This window comes from Mycetomoellerius zeteki, unplaced genomic scaffold (genome assembly GCF_001594055.1).
Source record: "Mycetomoellerius zeteki isolate Tzet28-1 unplaced genomic scaffold, Tzet1.0 scaffold865, whole genome shotgun sequence".
Classification (NCBI taxonomy): Eukaryota; Metazoa; Arthropoda; class Insecta; order Hymenoptera; family Formicidae; genus Mycetomoellerius; species Mycetomoellerius zeteki.
In genome coordinates this window covers 53,993-65,716 of record NW_017257898.1, presented here as the reverse complement: position 1 = coordinate 65,716, position 11,724 = coordinate 53,993, and the positions used below count along the sequence as shown (strand labels likewise).

The window sequence follows — 11,724 nt, the reverse complement described above, 5'->3', positions numbered from 1 at the left end:
TTCTTTTGTGCTTTTTGTGGATGGAAAAAGTCGAGAGAGGCACGTGCTATACCGGAATAGGTGCGAAAGAGGGCGGGGTAGGTGAATCGGCAACGCTTTGTAAACTCTTGCCCTGACGAAGCCCAGAACACCTTCTGCGGTCGACGATGCACGGAGGGTAAGAGAGAAAGAGGGATATAAACACTTCCATGGTACTGTAAGAACTTAGCTATTCTCGGTAGTCAGGAAAGGAGAAATCATTTCCTCACATGTGGAAACGAATTTTCGCGATATATATTTCTATATGAGCTGATTTCCAAACGCTTATAATCAAAATTATAGTTTGCGCAAATATTTTATTAATCGGTTAGTTACTTAAAATTAAACAATTACGAAGTATCTTTCTACAATTTGGTACACAAATCTATAATCTTTGCAGTAAATTTAAAGACAATTTTTACTTTTTTTTTTTCATTTAAATAATAGAATATCAATATTATTTTATAAAAAGTTAAACCTAGCGCCTTTGTGAGTAAAATTTCTAGTCATTGAGCAATAATTAAGCAGCGAAATTGTATTGTTTTCTCCAATTCAAGCGGACTTTATCTTATTGACATTTCAATCTGAAGTACAATTATATGGAAAGATCGATTTTGTTTAGTCATAAAAATTTAACTAAATACGGACCTAAAAATAATTTTGTGTCAGATCATCAAAATAATTCGGTACATAGGATTTTCAAGTATGATGAGCAATGTTACAAAAAGTTTTGATATTCTAGCAATAAGCTTGAGTATTCTACATAATTATTTTTATGTCTTCTTAAATATCTCTATAAATTGTCCCCAACAAAATTATTTTTTATACTTAATTAATAATTAACTAAACTTTTAAATACTTTGGCAAAATCATTCTTTCTATTTACCTAAATAGTGACGACTTCGTACGCTACCGTGAAGTCGAGCGTAATAATTTAACAAAAGTATTCGCAAATAATTTCTGCTGTGAAATCGAGCGTACAAAGAATTGTTTTCGAGATAGAATGCTTGACAAGGAACGCCGACGTCGGAGAACTAAGGGTTAATATTCTGGCACGTCGAACATGCAAGAAAGAGAAAGAGAGATATTCAAAATATTATATATAAAATATATTCAGATATTCCTTCGGTATTTTCTTACAACAGACTGGTTCTGTCTTTAGATCTTATATTAATTTCGATTTTATCAAATCAGAATTTAATTGATTAAAATCTTGCATAATTATAATATTAAGTAAAAAATCTAATTAATCCTTGCTTAACGTGCCATTTCCGAAACGTAATTCATAATTTATTGGAAAAATTCTTGAAAATGTTGACACTTTACATCAGTTTTATATATAAAGATAATATAAACTCTAATAAACTGTGTAATATAGTTCGATCAATACAATTGTGATAATTCAGTATAAAGTAAATGTCCCAATAACTATATGTATCCAGTGATTGAAGAAATCAACAATTTGTAATTATTTAAGATATTTGTCAATAACAGCAAGAGAATGACAAACTAAAAAAAAGGATATTAAATAAAGAATTTCGTAAGACTTAAAAAAAAAAAGTGAAATATTTCATATCAAAATAAGTAATAAGAACATATAATTTTGGTTGCAAATTATTGCGAAAAAAATTATTCATTTCAAGTTTTACAGTCTTTTTATCTTTCTACTCATTTTGAATAAGACATGTGTCTACATCTTTAATTTTTTAAAATACTGTTTTATATTTACTTAAACGTAGTGTGTTTTTTTATGATTGCAAGAAACTGAAAATTATATTTAAAAATTTGCTTTATTACAACTTTACTAGTACAGTTACTAGTACAGTTGATATGATGTATCAACAAAATTTTACTTAAATGTTCTTTTTTAGATTTATATGAAAGTATTTTTCAGTTACTGACGAAATAATGTTTTATGTAGATACTAATTCTTTTTGTAATGCCATTAATTAACAATCAATAACAAGAACTGATCACATCTCCTTATTAGTTCAATCATTGAGACATTTATCTTACGTTGCTGAATCGTTTAACTTGTCACTAGAGTATCGTGGTTTAATAGTTGGATGTAGAAAGAATTGTAGGATCGAATAACAAAATACGAAGATTCGTCAGCGTTAGAAGAGCCGGCTGAAATGTTTACGGCGAAGCAACAGCAAGACTCAATTATTAACATTCTCGAAGTCTCGTGGACGTGCACGCTCGCATATGATATAATGCCACTCATTTTGATAAACAAACGGCTCGTCAATCGCCTTGGTAATATCGATCCCGAAGTTTGTGATCACTCGCGTACAATACACAAAACCGACAATGTTGTCTTCGACTGGCTCATCGAATCGTTGTTTAGATATGATGGACATTGATGGACTGATGCTATCAAAGACAATCGTAAATATTTAGTCTCAGAAGAATCAAAGTTCTTTGATAACAAAAATTAATTACGCTAATTTAACATTTAGTTAACTGAACGGGTAACCGTAAAGTGATATGTAATTCCAAAATTTTTGGGGTAGTAAAATCGGCGATAATTAAATATTTGAGTTAATTAAATTTGGAAATTAAATTTGGAAATATATCGTACGAAGTTACTTTATAAATGAAGAACGGAATTGTTAGCAAAAACATAAAATGTGCTTTTGAGCGATAGTGTAATTTTTCTATAGAACAGTTTTTTTTTTCTTAAAAATTGAATAGATTATAAAAACATTTTTTATACGATGTGGCGCAAGTAATCGAATACAACGATAATAAATTTAAAGATTTGCAAGTGAGCAAAATTAATTAAGCTGAGAGCAGTATATGTAAAGATGCTATATCTACCGTCGTGCTGTAGAGATAAATAGATACTAATAGTTCCTCCTCGGGATGTATTAGATACAAGTAAAGTATCAGATACACTATATGGGATCCAGTACTGGCGCCAGGATAGTCACGAAATTTGAAACCAAGCGCTCTGCACAATGAGTTCTCCGTCTATAATGGGCCAGTTGAGTAGAAGGAAAAGGTATAGAGAAGGAGAACTTCTCACGGCTTCTTCTTTTGAGAAGTGCTGGGTATGTTATTATACATATACATATACGTATAATATATTATGTATATATAATACAGAGTGGAGTATTAACTCTGTCCATCTATATAGAATATCTTCGCTATTTTTAGAGATATAAAATATAATAGAGAGTCGAAAGTTTCGAACAGTCTTCATTTTCATGAATATTTTTAATTTTCGAAACTTTCTTCTTTGAAAGCCTGTCTAAAACTTACATAACTGTAAGAAGAAAATTTTTTTAATTAAATTAAGAATAAAGTACAAAATATTTCATAAGCTAGAGTGATTTTTTGATATTTCTATTAGATTAAATATATTTATTTGTTTTAATATGTAATTTAAGCGAAAAATTTATGAAATTATATTCTTTTTTCTAAAATTAAAAATTTAATAAGGAAATGAGTCGTTTGTAAGCTTTCAAGAAAGAGATTTTATAGCGTAATGTCAGATACTCATATTTCTAGTTTTACTTAATACTCATTTATATTTATATATCATTATTTTTACCCATTTATAGATTCTTTAGTTGAGAAAATAATTGATTAGAAAGATAAAAAAAGTAAAATATTACATTTTATTATGGTACATTTATTGCTGGTGACATTTTATACATTTCGATAACGGTACTTTATACAAAACTTTACAAAGGTTCTTAATTTTAATTAACGACATGTTATTCAACCCAAAATCGTAATGTTAATTATAACTTAATCGTTATTATTAACTTATGAAAAAAGATTCATCGACAAAATAATATTCTTTGGCTCCAAGTATGAATACCGATTGTTACAAAAGGAACAAAACTGTATGTACAGTGCACAACAATCATAAACGCATACTATGTACAAAATAATTTCACCCTTTTTACACCGAATAATTATATCTTTTTCCAGGCGCGACTTCTGAACGTTTTTTTTATCAACGAAATTATATATTAAATTCTTCAATAATTTTGAATTTTTTATAATTCTACGAAATAATCGAAAATGATTGAAAGATGCATCGTTAAATTGCGGACCACACTTTCTTTCCGACGCGACGGTAAATAATAATGTCACGCGCAAAAAGGAACGATTGTTTCGAGCAATATTTTGTGAAATATCGCGGATATGTTTTGATAATGATGTCTCCGGTGTATTTTATTGCATCTGGTTGGTCGGTGATTCTTGCTTCAATTCGAGGGCCCACATGTGCTGCGGCCAACCCGTCCGTCCTTTACTCTTCGTCGGTTCTTCATGGCCGAGATTCGAGGCAGATTGCAAACACGATTCATTCTGCGAAGAAATAAAAGTACTCGATGACATATGTCCCCATCAAAAATTAATCTTGTCCGTATAACTAATGTAACTCTAAAATCTGGAATGCTTTTTTTCATTTCGTCTTTAATTTAATGTTAGACGTAAAACCATCAGATATGTGTGTGGGGAGTATAATTTCAAATAATTGTCTGACAAATTTATTTAAGAGACGAAGGATATGGGTTACGAGTAAGAATTATTAGTGATCTTTATTGAAGAGAGAAAATTCCACGTGGGCGGTAAACCGACGATCGCAGAAAATGAAGAAAACCACAAAATACGGGTTTAAGGAAAGCAAATTGTTTCCGAACTTTAGAATTAGAAGAGAATTAGATTGAAAATTGACTCAAATTTTCTTTGTTTTCTTGTAATAATACTTTCTAGTTCTCTAAAGACAATGACCTTTCGACGAAAACTCTAAGACCCATTATTAGAATAAAGCTGAATCTAAACAATGTTTTAACGTTTTATACAATGAATTTTTGAAATATAAAATAATCACTGTAATCAGTATTTGTAAGTAAGGTTATTAATTGCAACAGCTTTTTATGATTTGTTTTGATTGAATCATTTCTTAATGTGTTTGCCATATCAATTAATTTGTTAAGCAAAAGCAAATTTCAACAAAATTATTTTTTCGTGATCTTTAATTTTATCAGGGTTTATATGAAATACAGTAAGATCATCATAGGATATTGATAATTTTTAACAAATCGTGATACTTTAAAGATCGAGTTCTTAGGCCGATGTAATTATAGAAGTAAATGTTTATGTTGAAGCGCGATGCTTATAAAACAATTTTGAGAGATTTAAAAAAATCTGTCTGCAAGACATGAAATAATTCATTCTGAAGAACTTTCAAACCCACGATCAAAAGCCGCTGTTAGCAATCTCGAGTAGCTCTCGAAATTCTTTAGAATTTTTCGGAAGAATAAAAATCTCAAGAATATACGAAAATGAACAAAGAAGGAGAAGCAAAAAAGCAAAGATAAATAGATAGAAATATGTTAGCATTGTCTTGTGCATATTTCTAATAAGAACTATTAGAGTTGCTATTAATTGTGAAATTATGCTTTTTATATTTTTTGATAAAATTATCAATTAATTTACGTGGCTATTATTAAAAGAATAATAATTATCATCAATTTATGAATTTCATTTTTCATTTTTTTAAACGTAAACATTCCGCGAAACCTTTCTTTTTTTAATTTATTCTGCTTTTTTAAATAGCAGCATAATATATATCTCTCTCTCTCTCTCTCTCTCTCTGTCTCCCTGTCTGTAACCTTCATTTTTGTTTTATTATAAGTAAATTATACTATTCTATATATGCCGTAACATTATATCAACAAATATCATGAAATTACAGCTGCAATTATATAATGTAATTGTATAATTAATAATAGCTGCAATTATATAATGTAATTGTATAATTAATAATAGTTTTTAACAGTACTAGCATATTTATCATTTCCCTTAAAATTATAATTATTTTATATTACAACAATATTAGTCAGACACAAAGGAAAGAACTAAAAAAGACACAAAATTTTTAAACTATCCCAACTTAATTTATTCTATCACTTTTTAAACTGTACACAGACACATATGCCCTATCTCATAACACATTCTATACAGCACAGAATTTGCAGCAATATCGCTGCAAAATCTCTGCAATATTGCTGCAATGTTGCAACAGTATTGCTGCAACTTTTGTGCAATTTTGTGCTGTAGGGGATATATTAGTTTAACCTGTTTGAATTTCCGTTTCCTTTACAATCTGATGTTTTATTCTCATACTTTCATTCATGGAAAGAACAATTTTGGTGAAATATCTAAAAATTTAGATAATAGATACAGATTTGAAAATAATTTTGTTGGACCATTAAAATAATTATGTATGAAACTCAAGCATGATGAGTAATATTGCAAAAAGTTTTGACATTCTAGCAACCAACTTGAGCGCATCCTATACATAATTATTTTAAAAGTCCAACAAAATTATTTTTAAATTTGCATCTAGCTAAATTATTAGATACTCGAATAGAACCGTTTTTTCCATATATACATTTTCTGCAACGCATCTCTTATCCCTCCTCTCTTACCTCTTGCTTTCCTCCAATTAACCCTTTTTCCACACTGTATAATAAATAATTATTACTAAATTAGTTATTTACTTGATTAGGTTGAGTCGCTTTATTCCTTCTGCCACTCGAAAGAATCTCCGCGCGAAAGGTCTGAGGTTCTTCTCCTTCGTCACTTTCCAATACCGCCATCAAATATCCAATGTAGGACGCAGCTAATCTTAAAGTCTTGATCTTTGATAATTTTGTATCCGAGGGTACATTAGGAATGCATTCCCTGAGGTCAGAAAAGGCATTATTGATGGATTGAGTTCTTCGTCTCTCCTTCTTATTCGCAGTGTTTCGTCTCTTCGGTCTGGGTGCAACACCACTCTCGCGAACACCCTGATGAAGATGCTGCTGAAGAGTACCGCCGATAACCTGCTGACTTATCTGAGCGCTTACAAACTCATGCTCGCGTCGACTAGGTTGATGCTGATGATGATGATGATGATGGTGTGAATGATGGTGATGATGGTGGAGTGACGTTTCCTGTTGCTCTTGAAGGTATGGTAAGGTAGTGTAATGTTGGCCGGCCGAAGAATGCACGTATTGCTGCAGAGGTGAGTAACTTGATTCTTGAACGCCGATCTCTTCTATAAGGGGTGGTGTTGATGCGGTAGGACTGCCGGCCCCCGAACTACCGCCCGAAATACCGGAATCCGCGCCTCCCCAATATTGACTGTCAGTATCGGGAACCGAGCCAAGAGGCCCTGTATAGAAATTGGAGGTATATCGCATTTTTATGTGATCTATGGATCACTATAGCGTTCGTGAAATTGCATTTTAAATAATTCTTATGAAAATCGTTTGTGTAATATCCTATACGTAAAAAAAACGATTTTGCTATAGAAGAATTTAATTAGATATAGATCTGAAAATAATTTTGTTGATCACCAGTATGATAAAATATAGTAGAATATTCAAACTGGTTATTATAATGCTAAATCTATTTTGCAGTATTACTCATCATATTTGAGATTTCCACGTTATTATTTTGATTGTCCAACAAAATTATTTCTAGATCTAGCTAAATTTTTAGATACTTTAGCATAATCATTCTTTCCGTGTACGATTTTTTTAATAAAAACTTTTTTTGCGAAATTTGTGAAATAATTTTTCGGAACTCAAAGTATAATAATTCTCAGAAGTCTTCGAGTTCTAGGAATATAATGAAATATAAGAATTAAAAAAATATGTGATCTCTCTAGTCTATGCATTATTTAGTAATACTATTAAATAATTTAATATATTCTATGATATTTTTTTAAATAATTAAAGTACATAAAATTTAAATTTAATTTCTTGAGATATTTTGCAATTATTGTATTATTTCATGAAAAAAATGATACAAGTAGCATCGCAATTTAAAATATAATAAATTTTCGCTTTTGGTTATCAGAATAATTATATGTTTGCTTGTTTTTTGTAATCCTTTTGGTTAATACGTTATAAGTAAGCAGAAAGTGATTTTTAAAAATTTTTATTAACTATTTGCATAATAGTTTGTTAAAATGAAATATTTATGTAAAACATTGCGTTGATGACAGATATTGAATTATTAAACAAATCATATGCGTAAGATACTTTTAAGACAAAAATACATTCTTTGCATAAAAAATTCTTATATAATGTTTATTCATAAACTTTTGCATTTTGAAATTAATTATTCTTTTATTAAATGCTATTACATTTGCATGTATTATGCTATTTGATAGTATTACTGCTTCTTTCGTACGCCATCAGTTGGCTATAATGATAGGTGTTTGCTTGAATATGAATCAATAACGACGAATTAATGATAAGAAAAGCAAAAAATAACGTCAACCTCTGCATGCAGACAGGAAAATCGAGTTTTACCTTCATGGAATTTTTCCATTCTTCAACTTACGCGCGTAAATAGATTATCTCATTAGGCATGTACATTATTATGCATAACAAATAATAAAATACGTAAAATGGATAATAATAAAATATTGTACGCAATACAATATACAGAATGATAAGTATTAGTACGCTAAGAAAATAAGACGACATATTATAGCGAATCTAAAACCTCTAAATTTCTAAATTTAGTTCACACGCAACGTTAATGAAAATTTTGTAATTTGAAAAGTTCCTTACTCCAATATAAGACACGTTTCCTTACATTTCTATCTTATTAAATTTTTAAATTTTACATTTAATTTTTCTGTGTTAATAAAATAAAATGGAAAAATTAGATGTATCTATTTAAATTTTCCTATTTTATAGGAGTCATGCTTAAGAAAAAGCTTGAAATTACTATTTATTAGTTTTCGAAGAAAAATCGTAGAAGAATGCGCTTTACTTTGCTATTCAAATTAATCTTAGAAGTAACTGATTTTATTTAAAAAAATTAGAACGAATATATGCACTTACCATAGGGAAGCTGAGTGACATAATTATACGGTTGATGCCATTGCGGATAATACTCTGTTTGTGCCTCGTATCCGCTAAGCATGTTGTCCGATATTATCACCGTCAGGTTCTTTTAATTTGTCACAACTTGTACTAACTTCACAAAACGTTCACCTCAAATTCTAAACTCGTCGTCGATCAATTATTTTATTTTAAAGCTTAATTATTTTATTGTGATGGGATTACTGTATCTTGTTATATTCTTCAAATTTTGTGACTTGTCAACGAAAAGCTGTCGTCTAATTGTTATGTTTTATTATTTCTGTTCATTATATCTTCTTATATTTTTCAAGTATGAAGATCTCTCCAACTCGAACTTCATTTGAACCGGATGAAAAGTACCGCTGCGATTCGATTATTTTGTATTATTTTACACAAATTATTTTATCTTTTGATGATGGTCTCTTGCACTTGGATCTCGTTCCACGAAACGAAAATTATCGTTGATATATATGTTCTATTATTTCCTTATTTGTTGTTATCAATGTTTTCCTCTTCGCGGGTCACCTCTTCTTCAATTTGCGTTCGAATATTGTGTTGCGAGGCTTTCAGTGCAGACCCGACGTAAGCTGAAGTCTCTATATTTGCGCTCGGTCTCGTCGAAAAGCACGATGCAGTTCCGGATGTGCAGTCAAAGGGACACTGAGAAAACGGAATTCGGTGCGGTACCGATCTGCTGCCCCCCTTGCATACGATGCGTGGTCTCCCCGGTTGTTTCGCTGTCGGTGGTAGTAGCCGCGAGTACGGGTGGGTGTACCCGTAGAGACCTGTCGTGATCCGACCCCGTCAAAACGGGCGGAGCTCGGTTTGGTCTACGCCCCTGAGAGGAACCCAGGATTCAATTAGTAAATTGAAGGAGCTCGCCGTCGACGAACGGCGAAGTGGGGTATGATTTAGGGTATGACGTTCCTCGGTAAAGGCATCCTCCCTCTGCCACCGCCGCCGCCGCACCGATCCGCGACGTATCGCCATCGTCGTCGTGCTCGTCTCTTTTTGCCAATCAACTTCAACGAACGCGAATGCTCCGACTGCCGGTTCTTCATGTTGTAATAATATTAGCCGCGAGATATCGGTGCGATATAGTGTGAGGCTGCGACGCAAATTAGACGACACTCGCGTGGTACAAAGAAAAGAAAGGAAAATTTCCGAAAGGAAAGAAAATGAAAAATATTGTCAGATGTCCTTCTACTTTGTGGTGTGGACATCTTTTGAATTAAATATTTTTCGTAATTAAATGTTCTCTGGGAGAAATTTGATGATCTCTAAGTTTTTTCCTACATCAAAAAAGAAGCATTTTTTGATTGTGATGACAACTATACAACTGTACAAGTTTTATTGTACATACAATATGTAGAATTAATGTACGTAAATCATTTTGTAATTATTGCAATTCCAGCTAAATGATTACGAGAATTAATTATTATCAATAATTTTTCGATTCTTTAGAGTGCAATAATTATATTAAATAGTTTGTTCTATGTACATTAATTCTATATATAAAATTTATATTGGGTAAAATTGTCGAAATCGTACCAGTTTCTAAAAAATCGCATTACCTCGCTTAAAAACTTAATTATTGTTATTACATACTTTCTTACGAGTTACTTAAGAACTACATGATACTACAATGGTACGCTGCTGCGTTACACTCGTGACATGAAGCGCAATAGGAATATTGTTATTTACACAAATAAAAAAATCATGATTGTGTTGCTTTTCAGCGTATTTCATAATAGAATTACAGAAAATATAAGTTAAATAACCTAATTCTTAATTATTTGTTGTGATTAGAATATTATTTAAATTAAATTAATTAGGATTAAAGTTTGCTTTACATTTTTGTTTATAGGTTAAATAAATAAAAGTTTATAAAATGCTCTATAGTTTCTTAAATCACACCACAATCTAATCTTTTAAATCGCACGTTGCCTAATATTTTTACATTTTCTACATTTTTATTTCATTTATTATTAAAAAAATGTATATTGTGAACCAACGAAGTGTTTATTTTGTTTCACATAGAACTCTTTAAATTACTTTCTGAAACTATACATGTGTATTTAATAAACATCTTTTTATAGCTTCTTATTTGTATCTAATCTCCTTGAATTAACTTATATCCATTAATTCTGTATTCTTTTAGAATACAAACATTCAATTTTTAATTTTTTTTCTGAAAAGGAAAACTCACGATATTCTGTTTTCATTTGCAGTGTCCTAAAAAATTTCGGTTAATATCGTTATAATGTTTTCATATCTATTTGTTCCCAATAAATTTTGACAGGCGCTAAATGTTGTTTAATAATTACATCGGACCCTCGTGTAATAAGTCAAAAAAATGAAATGGTATATCAACCTACTTTTACGATGACACGCTTCCTTCTCCAGATGACGGAGCGACACGAACAAACATATAATAGCTGCCAGTGTATATATCGACCCTTTGAGAAAAAAAAACTTCCCTTCGTTTCCTCGTGTTAAAAACGAAACACCGGCAACATCCGAGGTCAAAGGGACTTTGTCGGAAAACGGTAGCGCGATGAAGTCTCGCGGGACTTTCCTTCATCCCTGACAACCTGTTTGCATAAATAAGTTGACACCTGTTTCCTTCTTATTCCACTTTTTAACAACAGGACAAAATTGTATGAACGATAGTTTACAACTTTTTTTTTATTAAAAAAATTTTTTTAAATCATTTTAAAAAAAGAGAGAGAGAGAGAGAGAGAGAGAGAGGACACATAAAAACGAATCATTTGCTCTATCAAATTTACAGTTGAAAAAAGGGCTATTTTAA

At 30.8% G+C, this 11,724-nt stretch overlaps 1 protein-coding gene across 1 annotated transcript; it reads right to left on the bottom strand.

Annotated features, from left to right (window-relative positions):
* Positions 1–4,019: 4,019 nt before the first annotated feature.
* On the bottom strand, positions 4,020–9,594 carry Hand (heart- and neural crest derivatives-expressed protein). The gene is made up of 3 exons (XM_018459796.1): positions 8,892–9,594; positions 6,546–7,204; positions 4,020–4,344 (listed from the first exon to the last, which is right to left on the bottom strand). Exons 1-3 carry the CDS (start codon positions 8,971–8,973, stop codon positions 4,210–4,212), a joined length of 876 nt encoding a protein of 291 aa, XP_018315298.1. The 5' UTR covers positions 8,974–9,594; the 3' UTR covers positions 4,020–4,209.
* Between the last annotated feature and the right edge of the window lie 2,130 nt (positions 9,595–11,724).

Coding starts and splice junctions, on each gene's coding strand:
- Hand (XM_018459796.1), bottom strand. CDS start 8,973: ATGCTTAGCGGATACGAGGCACAAACAGAGTATTATCCGCAATGGCAT. Junction 7,205..8,891: donor TGTCACTCAGCTTCCCTATG/GTAAGTGCATAT, acceptor ATTTCTATACAG/GGCCTCTTGGCTCGGTTCCC. Junction 4,345..6,545: donor AAGCGACTCAACCTAATCAA/GTAAATAACTAA, acceptor ATTTCTTCGCAG/AATGAATCGTGTTTGCAATC.